This window comes from Amphibalanus amphitrite, unplaced genomic scaffold, assembly GCF_019059575.1.
Source record: "Amphibalanus amphitrite isolate SeventyFive unplaced genomic scaffold, NRLGWU_Aamphi_draft 000329F_arrow, whole genome shotgun sequence".
Lineage (NCBI taxonomy): Eukaryota > Metazoa > Arthropoda > Thecostraca > Balanomorpha > Balanidae > Amphibalanus > Amphibalanus amphitrite.
The window spans coordinates 625396-638658 of record NW_024881824.1 but is presented as its reverse complement, the minus strand read 5'-3'; the positions used below and the strand labels follow the sequence as shown (position 1 = coordinate 638658).

At 48.3% G+C, this 13263-nt stretch overlaps 2 protein-coding genes across 2 annotated transcripts; one reads left to right on the top strand and one right to left on the bottom strand.

Annotated features, from left to right (window-relative positions):
- Positions 1-762: 762 nt before the first annotated feature.
- LOC122388649 (microfibril-associated glycoprotein 4-like) lies at positions 763-2273 on the bottom strand. Its single transcript, XM_043379884.1, has 2 exons — positions 2124-2273; positions 763-1831 (listed from the first exon to the last, which is right to left on the bottom strand). The coding sequence occupies exon 2, from the start codon at positions 1826-1828 to the stop codon at positions 1010-1012; it is 819 nt and encodes a 272-aa protein (XP_043235819.1). The 5' UTR covers positions 1829-1831; positions 2124-2273; the 3' UTR covers positions 763-1009.
- A 1370-nt stretch (positions 2274-3643) lies between these two features.
- Positions 3644-4054, top strand: LOC122388631 (suppressor protein SRP40-like). Its single transcript, XM_043379844.1, has one exon. The coding sequence runs from the start codon at positions 3644-3646 to the stop codon at positions 4052-4054; it is 411 nt and encodes a 136-aa protein (XP_043235779.1).
- Positions 4055-13263: the final 9209 nt, after the last annotated feature.

Here is a 13263-nt window from a genome sequence, read left to right as displayed (position 1 = left end):
CAAATTGATGGGAGAAAAGGTACTGAAAGTTTCGCTTTCCTATCCTTAAGCGTTCGGGAGCTATCGCAAATATTCGCCAGGGGGGGGGCGAAAAACGCCCCCCGGGCCCGCGAGGGTTAAGGTGGGATGGTCATTTTAAATAAACAACACTCTATCGATGATTTTCGATGCCATGTCTTTTTCTCGATGTTGTAACAGTATGTCTTCGGTGTGGTCTATTGAACACCGTTTGAATTTTTAAGTGTCTCCGAAATTTTAAGGGGGCGGAAACGCACCTCCCCTCCCCCCCTATGGGCGGCAGGGTTCGGGAACAGCCCAACTGGGTGCGGGTTAAAATTCGGTGGCTTAGCCTGACCTGAAAATAGAGTTGGTGTCAAAAGATCCGGCCTGAACGGTCTGAGCTTACGAGTATGATCAGGAACTATGAATGGATGAAGGCTGGGTACCTACTGCATTTTGGTAAATGACATCGCTCATCGGACACCGAACGTGCATGAAGGTTCGGTGGATTGCAGTTAAATTTGTGCACCGTCAGGAACTGCGATCACTAGGATGGCCCGTACCAATTATGTAGTCGGGGTTTTTGAGTGCCTGCCTTGTGACAACCTTGCACCGCGCCGCTTGATACAACTCACGACCGGTTAGACTACTCGACTTCAAACACCATTAGTGCGCTGATAGAGGTATAATCTTATGAACGAAATACAAATGCAAACTTTGAACAAAAATACATCAATTTTGGATAGATAGAAGGCATGTATTCCATCAAAAATATATTGCAATACAGCAAGACAACATTTAGAGGACAATCAAAGCAAAAGCCGACATTTCCGCAAATATCCACCTAACTTCAGGCGTAAGCGAGTCATGAGGCATAGCATGTGAAAGAACCCGATAAGCTGGGGAATCGTTCGCTCAAAACTTTTAACCTTATGTATCCCGTGCAGCATGCATCAGCACTCTTTTTTATGCATCAGCACTCGCTGTCTGAACATCTGCCGTGCATTTCCTACGTCAGTTTCACCCTGGGACGTATCTTCATCACAACATCCTTCAGCGAGTAGTAGAACCCGTGCCAGGCCGACCAGACGACCCCTTTCTGGTCGGCTGTCGGGTTGTTATTGCCGTAGTAGATGCCGTTCAAGTTGCTCTCATGGCAGCTACGGTACCACCAACCGGACGTGTAGATTCCGCCACAGTTGTTGGCACTATTCTGGTCGTTGTCCTCATCTTCTGTGCTGAACTGCATGCCGTTGTGATAAGTGAGCGAATCGCCGGCATCACCAGAGTAGTTGGCGGCATACAGCCGGAACCGGCCCTCGTGTGAAGAGACGCTGAACTGGCCGTACAGAGCGTATCGCGTGGCGCCGACCCAGTCGCCGAGCTCGATCTTCAGCTCGTAGACGCGGTCGTGCCGAGAGGTGATGAGCCACATGTACTCCAGGCCCCACCAGAACTCCGAGTTCAGCTGGCCGAAGCCGTAGCGGTAGTCGTCGTACTGGCGCGCGAAGCTGAGCTGCGTGGGGTTGTCCTGTCGCCGCTGAAGGACCGTCCAGCCGGCGGGATCGCTGAAGTCGCAGTAGGCCCACACGGGAGGGCCGCCGGCGCCCTCCAGGATGGAGTAGACGCCGCTCGGAGTGCCGAAGGGTAGGTCACTGCAGTCCCACACAGGTAAGCGGCTCGTATCGCCATTCTCGGACCTACGAGCGGTGCTGGGCTCGAGGCGGAACGACCGGCTGTGAGGAGCGTCGCCCGATTGAGAAGCATGCAGCCTCATAGCTGATGCCATTTGAAGGCTCAGCAACAGCAGTGCAGAGTATGAAGACATCGTCTGAAATGGCAAAGCAAGCGAATGCATTGGTAAGTTAGAGCGATATAAAAAAGGGAATGAAATGGCTACGCGATTCCCTGCTGACCGCTTAAAGAAGCATTCCCACATTTTGCGGAGCTTTTCTTAAGCATGTAAATTGAAACATGTGTTGATATGTCATGTCCTAGGTAAGGAGTTACGGACATTTTACGCTTAAAAGTTGTGCTTACCTCTAAAAACAAAGTCTAAAAACAAAGTATTTACACTAATTTGCATAGTTCGCTCTAATCAAGCAAGCGAGAAAGCTGTTTACCTTCAAGTTCCTTGCTCAGAATGCTCTTGACGCCAGGCGAATGACGCTGAAAAGGACTGCTTACGACGCCTGCTTTGGCGACAGCTCAATCCCTGAACTTCTTAGACTTACAGAGCACTTATTAAGGCACCCTCGGTGTTTGACAGAGTCGGCATGAGCATCGGCCCAGGGGTATAAGTACCTCCTCGTGGCACCTGTTGACGCAATCTCGCGATGACAGCCCCCGAAGTCTCCATCACGCGATTCAGAACAAATTTCTGCAGACACGGAAGATGCATGCTCCCCATCTGATAGCGCATGTCCTAGCACCATGCATCATTTGGAGGACTGACGGGATCTCAACAAGTGTGCCAAGATCGCCACCAGCTGACCAGATTTGTCTTCTTTGTTACTGAGACAGATAGTTATCGCACTTCGAAGTGATCAGTCAGAAATGAGAAATGACGTATTTCGGCCAAAATTAGAAGGAGGGAGGGACTGTTTTAACTTTTCAAAAACTAATCCCATGGTGACAATACAAGAATAACAGTTGCGTTTGAGAAATCCAAGTGTTCAGTTAAATGCGCTATATGTATAGGCAAAACAGGAATAGTCAGAGATGTTGAGTTTGAAATTCAAATGTTATCATAACAGCTCAACTCAACTGCATACCATGCACATATCACGCGGAATCGTGCAAGATAGCCCTAAAATTAAACATTTTGCGTCTTATAGGAAGCTGAATGCCCTTCAGTACGTAAAGGGATAGGATAGCACCCTTCTGTGGGATGACTTCTTATTGCCGAGTATATCCGTGCTTTGGCGTGAGAATATAACAACTTTCTAGCATTATAATGTTAAGTTATGTAGTCAAAATTTAAATTAATTTTGTGATTTAGTTGTGTAGCGTACTTTGAGTAATGATAGTGATGTTCTTTACACATATTCCCCTTCCCACTATTGTGAATAAAACTTGGGTCCATCGTTTTGTGAACCTCGCCAAGACAAGAACATTATTCCGGAGCACTCATTATACTTCCAATACGACGCCAAAAGAAAATCACGAAAGCCCTGACAGTTCCATTTGACATTTCAGATGGGCAGGTGTCAAATGCACGGAATTTCCGCCCGGTGTCACCCCTTTCTTTCTCTCCAAGCGCAACTGTCGACCGCGCCTGGGGCAGGTCGCCCCGAACACAGCAAGAACATGCAGTCGATATCTGTTAGACACGTCCCGCGAATCACTTCAGGAATCAGTTTAGCACTCAAACAATGGACCTGGAGCTGCCGTTCGCAGTTTTTCGGGACGATCAGCACCCCGCACTACGTGTAAGGCCCGCACGCGCACACCTGTGCTATTGTCTGAGCCGTGTCAGCGGATTGCGCATCCACCTGAGTCTCTGCGTCACCCGACTGCTGCACCACTTCTGCTGACTTTAGGCGTTCGATACGGCCGCGACGTCCCGGTATAAAAGTGCTCTGGTCGGTAGGAGCGGTGTCTTGTCTTCGTTCGAGAGCAGCCATCCACTATCCGTACAGCCATGAAGGTGTTGTCTGTGCTGCTGCTCTTGGCGCTGGTGGCGGCTGTCGCCGTTGGAAGACCAAACGACGTTCTGGACAGCCCGGCAGTACGTCAGTCCAGCTCGGACTCGTCTGGTGACTCGGGCAGCTCGGACAGCTCCGAGACTGAGGTCTCCGATAACTCCAGCTCCAGCGGAGGGTACGGATCGAGCAGCTCTGAATCGGAAGGCTCCGGCAATCCGTGGACGTCCGGCTCGTACGGACCCGGCTATCCAGGGGTAGGCCCCAACAACCCTGGCCTCGGCCTCGGCAACCGTGACGGCTCCGGAGATTCCGGCAGCGACTCCAGCGAGTCCAGCGAGTCCGGCAGCGACTCCGGTGAATCCGACAGCGATTCTGGTGAATCCGACAGCGATTCTGACAGCGATTGACAAGGATTCTGACAGGAATCCTTCTGGTAAAGCGACTGTTGGTCTGATGCAAATCAGCACAAGCCGCAAATGAGCGGTGACGCAGGGGAAATCATGAACCGGGGTAGGAAACCATCGACACGCCTTGTCCCAGTGACGCATTTCGTGGGAGTCGCATAAATGCCTGAATGTTACATTCTAATACTGTCATGTTAATCAACGAACTCCTGCTAGTAGTGCTTCTTCAATCATTTACCATATAAGGTTGAGGTCTTTTCATGTTCAACCGGCTATCGAACGGTTCAGGGTGTTTCACTGTTACATGTGTTTCGATTTGTGTGAGGGATAATAAATGGTTAGCTTACGCATAACACTTACGGTAAACGAACAAGCCCTATCGATTCTTTTTAGCTGCTATGACCATAATTTTTTTTTAATCAGTGGATTTCTCTTAATTAAAGCTTAGTGACACAGTTCGACTCGAAAACCAGTAAAAACGCTCTTTTTGCGCCTTTTCGGGGTTCAGTGTTAGCTTTGACTCCTGAGCATTGGATTGGAAGGCGGTCGAATTTGGCGGTATATAACATGTTTTGAATTGGTATGCGACCTTACCCGAGTAAAAACCAATTATTTTACACTAACAACCCAAGCAGCACGGCAGTCGGCACATCACGATACCACATTCTACGAGAACCAGCTGAAGTAATGGATATACTTCCCACACACCACATAGATGCGGGCAAGCACGGAGTGAGATGCTGCTACTTCGGTACCGAACCATCGTTTTAAATGATAAACCAAGCTCTTGAAAGGCAGAGCTGTGAGGCACCAGATTCCGCTGAGATGGGACTAAAGGCTCTGTAAGCCCCCGCCTCAACGGAGACACGCAATGCTTCTCGATGTGCTAGACGTAAGGCGACGTTTTCATGGACATTGGACAGTCTGGGGCAAAAGCAGGCAAGGTCCAGCTCCAGACGGACATGATTTGGAAATGCAAAAAGCTTGTGCTTATGGAAAAGCCTATGCCTATTTATTCGTAATTCGAACTTTGTTTTTTTTTTTTTTTAAATGGCACAGTTTCTATTGTCTGCGCGGCAGGGCTTCTGCACAACGCATCCTCAATTAGGCGTGACGTTATTAGTGATGTCAATTACGGAAAATCGGAATACCGATACCAAACCAAATACCAACCAAAACCGTGGATAAATACCGAAACCAAACAAACTTGGGAACATGAGGAAAATACCAACTTTTTACCTATTTCTTAGCACCTTAAACATTAGCGAGGGTTCATGATACCAACAAAATACCAAACACATTAGGATTGAAATACCAAATACCAAGTTGGTATCGGTTTGGTATCGGCATGGATGATATAATACTTATGGATGATATAATACTTATATCTCATCCTCCTTACATCCATCCTTACTTATCATCTCATCCATGGTATCGGTATATACCAAAAAGTTGGTATCCGATTGACATCTCTAGACGTAATCGATGAGGGCTGGCAAAATGGAGCACTGGCAATATTTTGCCCTGGAGTCTGGAGCCATCCTGATTATTTACCAAATCCGACCAATCCTGGCGAGTGCAGGTGCCGATTTTTATCACTGATAAGTCGAGGATAAATGTTTTATTTTACAATCATTGTTACCAAATAGTTCCAATTAAAAGGCCAGAGGTTATACCTCCAAGAGACCAGGGCATCACTGGCGAAGTTCAAGTTCACCAATCAGAACCCGTCTGTTTTAGGTGCCAGTGAAGGTCACCTTGAGGACACCAAACTCAGAACATGTCTGACTCGGCTATCGTGACTACTAACGACCGCAGTCAGTTTGTCATCAGCCCGACAGACTGAGGCCTGTGTGTCCTGCACCTGTTTCGATCTAACATTCATTATCACAGCGCTGACGACGAATTACTTATTCAATCGGTATCTAAATATCAACATTCTCATGAAACCGTGGGGCAAAGTTGGTGGTCTGTGTACAGTGCCTTAATTAGTGAGGGTGACATTAGTTGTTTTGTTGAAACTAAGGCTTTGCCGTTGCATTGGAAAGACCTGTTGCGGGTGGCATTTTGCGAAGACGATTTCTTGACAGACTCAAACTGCAAACATGCCCAAAACTACTTGTGAAGTTGATAGCTATACACTTAAGCTGGTTTAACACTAGTAGCATGAACAGGTGCGAAGAAAATAATTTAACACGCTATATCAAACGCAAAAACAGCCATTAATTTGCATCTAAAGAAGTAAGAACACATAGGTACGGCCCACAACCCTCCACTGTCGCCGTGGACTTGCTTTAGCTTATCAATGTCACTACCCTTTTGGTCATCTGTGTGCAAAGAACGACCGCAGAGGTAGCGCAACGGTTGAACGCACCCTGCGGCCAGTCAACGGCCTGGCCTCCCCGTGGGCGGATATACGCGGAGGTCACAGGTCACTTATCGGCCGACCATCGCAGGAGGACAGCGGCACCATGCGCTGGTGACTGTTCAACAACTTCAAGGTGCTGGAGCGTGCCGTTCGAATAGCACTTCTCTGCTGCTGGATCGGATTTGTAGCGTAGAAGGTAGGTACGTCGCTCATCAGTCATCGGCGTAATGTGAGGTGAGATTGCGTGCATGTTGTTTTGCTAGAAGATGTGGATTTTCGGCAAAAATGATTTTAAAGCTAACAAAATAATGCAAGCTCAACATACCAAGAAGCCATCAAGGATCAGACAGATATGTCACTCCTCCTCGGCGACTCCATCTTCTCCTTCTCCATCAATCACAACTCCGGTAGGGACCTCGCTGCATCTGTGCGGGGTCGTAAGTCCAACATGGATAAAAGATGTTTAGAGCCATGGGCGCCGCCACCGGGGGGGACGGGGGGACGCGTCCCCCCCACTCTCAGAATGGAAGGGGGACGTCCCCCCAAACTCATTACGGAGCGAGCGAAGCGAGCGTAGTCTTTCGTAGGTTAACAGAAATTTCTGAGTATGCCGTGGTCACGCTTTTGCTAGGCTTATATCTCAGCAACCACTTGACCGATTTACATGCGGTAATTTTTGTAGGGTAGCACTAGATTCATTCCTTCTAACGAGCATCGGACTATTCCCGATGCATGTGAGTGACCCCATATGCACGTGCCACGTGAAAAACGAAGAGGTGTCAATTTTGTAACAATTTCAATATCTCGGCAACTACTGGGCCGATTGCGCTGAAAGTTGGCATGTAGGTAGGTATACCCACTCTAGGCAATGCATATCCATGTGCCACAGTTGGGGTGCTGCTGCACGTGCGCACATGCAGGGGTCGATTCCAGATCTCGAGAACGGCTGAACCGATTGTGCTGAAATCTGATACATGGTTAGGGACCGGTTAGTAGGGTGCCGTGCAAAAGTCAGTTGGGACCCATTTTGCACGTGCGCACGTGCAGGGTGCCGCTTCCAGATCTCGAGAACGGCTAGGCCGATTGCGCTCAAATTTGGCACATCGTTAGGGACCGGTTAGAAGGGTGCAGTGCACAAGTTAGTTGGAGGTATCCCCTCGCAATTTCGCACGTGCAAGGCCCACCCCACCCTCTCGCTCGCTCCGTTGGTCGCCCCAAAAGGCGTTTTACTGGTTGTTATCCTACTCGAAATTTGATTAGGTCCTTCGGTCCAATGAGACCATTTCAGAGCCGCAAGTATGAAAGAATTAGTGGGAGACATTGGTCGGGGCAGCCACCCCAGTGAGCCACTTGGGATGAACCCGACCAATTGAACAGGCAGCCCAGCCCACTGGCACTCACTGCACCCGGCAGAGGACTATAGCTCCAGTGGAGCCATTCCCGCATGGGATAGAGTTGCCCGTCCAGCCCGGAGCAGGGGGTTCAGGCATGGAGAAGGATTTGACTGTCCTGGGGATGGAAGAGATGGAACGGCCGGGCGGTGCCGAATCTGAGAGGGTCCAGGAGGTTTAGATACTCAGTATATGGGGTGTGGGCCTACATGCATTGATCTGACCCATGCCACCTCGGCCAATAAAATCTCCAGCTCTTATCCGACCTGTCATCACGGAACTGCCGATTTTCGATATCGTGATCAACGTGTGTCGTATAACACGACTGGCCGAACACGGGCCTAATATATTTCGTCTAACCAGCCAAGAGCATGACTTTACCTACACCAATCCGACCTCGAAGTCAAAATCCGAACATTTTCGAAGACTTCAACTCCGACTCTGGCCAAAACTGGCCAAAACAATCAACTCCGACTGATTCCGGCTCCGAACCCACACTTCTGCAGTCACGCTACACTAAATTTCCAGCTTCTAAGAAATAAGCTATACGGTTGACAGGACCACAAAACTTTGAGGCGACTTGACTACTTGACTTGGTTTTCCTGACCTAAGGTTTTCTGGTATCAAGCTTGTTACACGGGCTGCAAAATTCGTATTTTGGAGCAGTTTTGCCTATTTTTTGCCAATTTTCGCGGCGCTTCGCGCCGATTCGTGCACAAACGACAAAAAGAGATTTGTGACTATACAACGCCCCCTCCCCCACGCGGGTATGCAATATGCATTGCCTATGCAATATGCATTATCGATTAGTGGCATACATCAGCAATTATACCGTGATAGAACACGAGGCTTTGCCGTGTCAAACTGAATCGGACATCAAATGTGTATATAGGTAGGTACTCGGTGGGAATGCGGTCTATAGCCATTACTTTAAGGAAATACCTAAACATGGGTGTCCATTTCCGCCAAGTCGGGGGTGCCCGAGCTCTCCAAATTCCCCGCCGGCTCGGCCGGCTTGGCTTTGGAGCCTCAACAGACCGCGCGGGTCAAGGTCACCGCTAGGGCGGCGGCGGATTTGCTGCGCCCGGGCACCCCCAACTCGGTAGAAACCGACACCTATGTACCTAAACTACTTTCCTTAAACCAGTTGTTTTGCCACAGTTTTATGAGTTTTTAAACTTAAAATGGTCAGGAAATAATGAATTATTGCAAAAGGATTTTATATTTATTTTTACATCACTATTTTCCATCTTTCGTAGAGGCTACTTACCTACCTATATTGCAGCGGAAGCTGATTACGCGTTGACCAAGCATAGTTCGTAGTTAAAACCAGCTGAATGCTGATTCAGATTGGCTAGCATTTTTCCGTAAGGGAATGGATTCCTCGGTAAGAGAATGACAAAGTGTAATCTATGGGAATGACTTCAGTCTTCAAACCTAAAATCGATACCGATATATTTGGCTAGGGTGATCGTTGGGCCATAAAAGCTCCTGATTTGTTCTCGTCTCAGGTCAAGCTACAAAACTGTTACTTCAGTTCAAAACCTTATGTTTAAAGTGGCATATTTGCTTTAAACGTTGAATGCATCCGACCAAAAAAGCCACGGAAAGAATGTCTACTTTTGGGTTTTCAGTCGGTCAGTCCGTCCCCCCCAGTCAAAAATCCGTGGCGGCGCCCCTGTTTAGAGCGGCACGATGGCCGCCTTCCATCGTTTAGGGAAGAATAAGATGTTTTCAGCATCACAGTATGAAGTGCGGAGAACATCATGTATGTTGTCTGATGTTTAGCATTCAGACAGGGGCGCGGGAACTAATTTCAGACTGGGGGCACACCATAATAGAGATCAACCTAGCCTAGGTTACCCCCCAAATCTAGTTTTCTCACCGGTTTTAGGCCACTTATTTTTCATCCCTTGGCTCTTTCAACAAAAAAAAAAAAACAATTGCAAAAAAAGTGCGGTATTCCGTCTCAAAGTTGTGGGGGCCCCAGAGCTGGGGGGGGGGGGCAAACTGCCCCCACTGCCCCCCCCCCGGTTCCCACGCCTATGCGTAGGTCCTCTACAATGCCGTCGTGGTTTTGAGAAAGATAGCGCAGTAAGTTCGTCGCATCCATCTTATTTTCACATAATGCGATCAGCAGATTGGGTGGTAAATGTGGAAATGGGTGGGCTTGCCTTATGTCGTCACTTTTTTAATGACCCATACGCCTGAATGAACAGCCATCATTGCACGTTGAACGGCTGTCTATTACACCATTCACCATAGTACCTAACCTCTTCAGTCTTCAAGCAAGTGCTCTAAGATACCTGCACGTATGCTTCATTCATGTGCTCGTTACTCTGCAAATTAAACAACACTGCACCACATTCCAGAGTGACTCATGCGACGCCAGTTGTCTATTCATATCCTGGCAAACGTTAGTTTCTTTGAGGTTTATCACAGTGCAAACACGGGAGGAAGGCTGCCTAGGTGGCAGTCGGCAGCCAGTTATGCCGCTAGTTACCCCTTGATCCTCAGTCCACCGCGAGACCCCTCAGTGTGCTGGTGCAATCCGAGTCTGTGAGACATTTGGCAAAGGAGCGACACACGAACGCTGCCCACGGCATAACCATGCCGTGGTGGTCGTGCAGGAACGCCCAGGTGCTGGAACGAACAGTCCGAATGGCGCTGCTCTGCTCCTGGATCGCATTTGTCGTTTGGAAGGTACGACGTTAGCGTTTGTGGATGCCGTTTGTGACGATTTTTGGCACATGATAGCTTTCCTTCCCTGACACCCAAAACAGATTCCTGCCGGGTTGCATGTAACGAGTCTGTTATCAGGTAACGCTAAGAACTTTCGGAACGTCTTTCAGGTGTCTTACCTTTGCCTATCGATTGTATGCCAAATCGATTGTATGTTATGCATGCAGTCAATTGTATAAGGCAAACAATTTGGGTCGTGAATGGTGTGTTCTGTCGTGTTTCAGGTGACAGTGCTGCTGTCTGAGCCAACTGGTTCCGTGACTCGCTGGGATGACGACTTCGAACATCCTGTCATCACCGTCTGCCCCTACTACGTCTTCAACCGAGAGGCCCGCGACGTCCTACACTGCGGATCCGAGGAGGAAAAGGAACTGCTGTTCGGCAATGATACTCTTCTCGCCCTCTTTAAAAGAGAAGGACTAACGCTGGAAAAACTGTTACACACTTATCCTGATGAATATTTGTTCAACGCATCCCTTCAATTTGTTCAAGAGTATGATGGTGTTTGGACATCCGTCGTCGACTATGCCAGAGGTGGATTATGTGGCACTTTCAATATGACCTCGGATACTGCTCTGATCAGGGTGGCGCGCCGGCAAGATTATGAACAAAACGAAAAAGACGTAATACATTATTCAGATTGTAGATTGAATGATACTGAAAATTATTATTATAACTATGACACATTTACTGAGGAGAACTTCAACTTCACCTGGGATGAGAATTCCACAGTGTCTGAGTATCAGGCCGGCAGTGATACTCCAGATACGGTGGAGGAGATTGAAACTGGTCTAGCTGATCAATATAACGTAGGCCAGGGCACCATGGAGCTTGATTTTGGGAGTGATGGCAACAGTTCTCCTCAAGCATCCTCAAGATCTCGAAATACGAACACGAAACCAGACAGTACCTATGACACATCTGCAACGAGCAGCTTTGAAGATGTAGAAACTTCGACAGCATTTTACGACTCATCCGATACCGTACATGCCAGTGATGATATCCCTGCCATTGAAGACCTTGAACGACAAAGGAAGGAAGTTAAAAAAGCCAGCATTGCCTACCGCATCCATATCCACAGCATGGACGACTTTTGGGGGACTGAAGACGCACACCTAACCTTTCGCTCCGACGCAGAGATGACAACGTTCAACCTCATGACCACCTTCACCAACCAGGAGCTGATCATCAACGTGGACCGTGAGGTGATGCCAAATCTTCGTCGCCAACCGTGCGAGGAGGATCCCGCCTACAGCCGGAGAAGCTGCTGGAAGCGCTGCTTCATGGACTATCTCTCTTGTAGCCTGGATGGCGATGATGAAAAACCCGTCTGTTCCGCTTCGGACATGATGTGGTTTCAAAATGAGTATATGGAAGGTTTCGCCTCTTTTCCGGTTGAACACTTCGGTACGAATATTCCCCCCTGCTCTTGTCCGCGGCCATGTCACAAGCAGCGATACACTGTGTCCCTCCGACCTGGAGAATTTGATAGCTCCGATGAGTGGTACCTCGCACCCGTGAGCTTTCGACCCGTGCGGCGCACCATCGAGACGTTCGTCACGTACACCTTCCCAGACCTCTTGGCGGATATGGGTGGCTACCTGGGGCTTCTTCTCGGCTACTCCATCCTCTCCATCTTTGATGACCTCAAGACACTGACACGAACAGTCTTCTGTAGGTGGTTTAGTCTAAAGAAGGTTGTTGTTGCTGATGATGCCTTATCGGTGATGGAATCTGGCGCCCTGAATCCCCCCGCCAAAAGCGGTGTGTCTCAGCTTTACAACTCAAGCAAGGGAGACGGAGCAGAGAAAGAAAGAATCGTGCGAACCGGGACTGTCTTTGAACGCCCCGCCCTTTTTTCTCAAGTGCCTGCTCCTTGCGTTGTGCTCCCGGCACGCTCAGTAGTTCTCGACAGGAATTGGACTTTGAGAAAAGCACCAAGAGACAGAGTTAGGCATTGCTTACGCATCCAAAGACGGAATCGACATCCTTGGGGACTTATTTTACCTGTGCCGATAAACAGCTTGAGAAACAGTCATTGGAACGATGGGTCGTTTGACCCCAAGAACGATGCATCTCCCTCTTAGAAAGTAGAGGGAGATGCATCCTTGATATGATTAACGCCTTGTTATATGTTATTGGAACTTAATCTGTTGACGTGTGAAGTGTATCTGTACAGAAACCGATCATTTTGAGTAGCATTTCTACGGTCAGATGTAATGTGTAGTCTAGATCATACCATTGATGTTTCAGCAATGATGGCTCATGATTGCTGATCGGTGAGAGTGCCGGGCAGCATTTGATGTATACAGTGTAGCAATGGGTGTTCCGAATTTAATGCCCAACGGGGATTACAAGCTGGTTTGTACTTTCCACCTAGCGGCGACGCTCAAAAAGCACCAAAAAAAAACTTTTTGGCACAGCACACGTGAGCACATTCTAATAACGAACAATGAGCTTTTACATTTCGATGAATATAATTTGTCAAAAATGACAGATTCTATGAAATTCATTCTTGGTCAGCTTCCAATACATTTCGGATACCGTAAATCCTACGCAAACGCAATAAATTGCGGCCCATTTAGCTGTAGGTATTTACCTGAACAAGCATCGTTACAACATGGTTCAGCTCCATGACAAACCCTAGCACCGATGACATCACACCAAAACAACAATGATTCACGCAACTCGAGGATATGTATGTTTGCTCA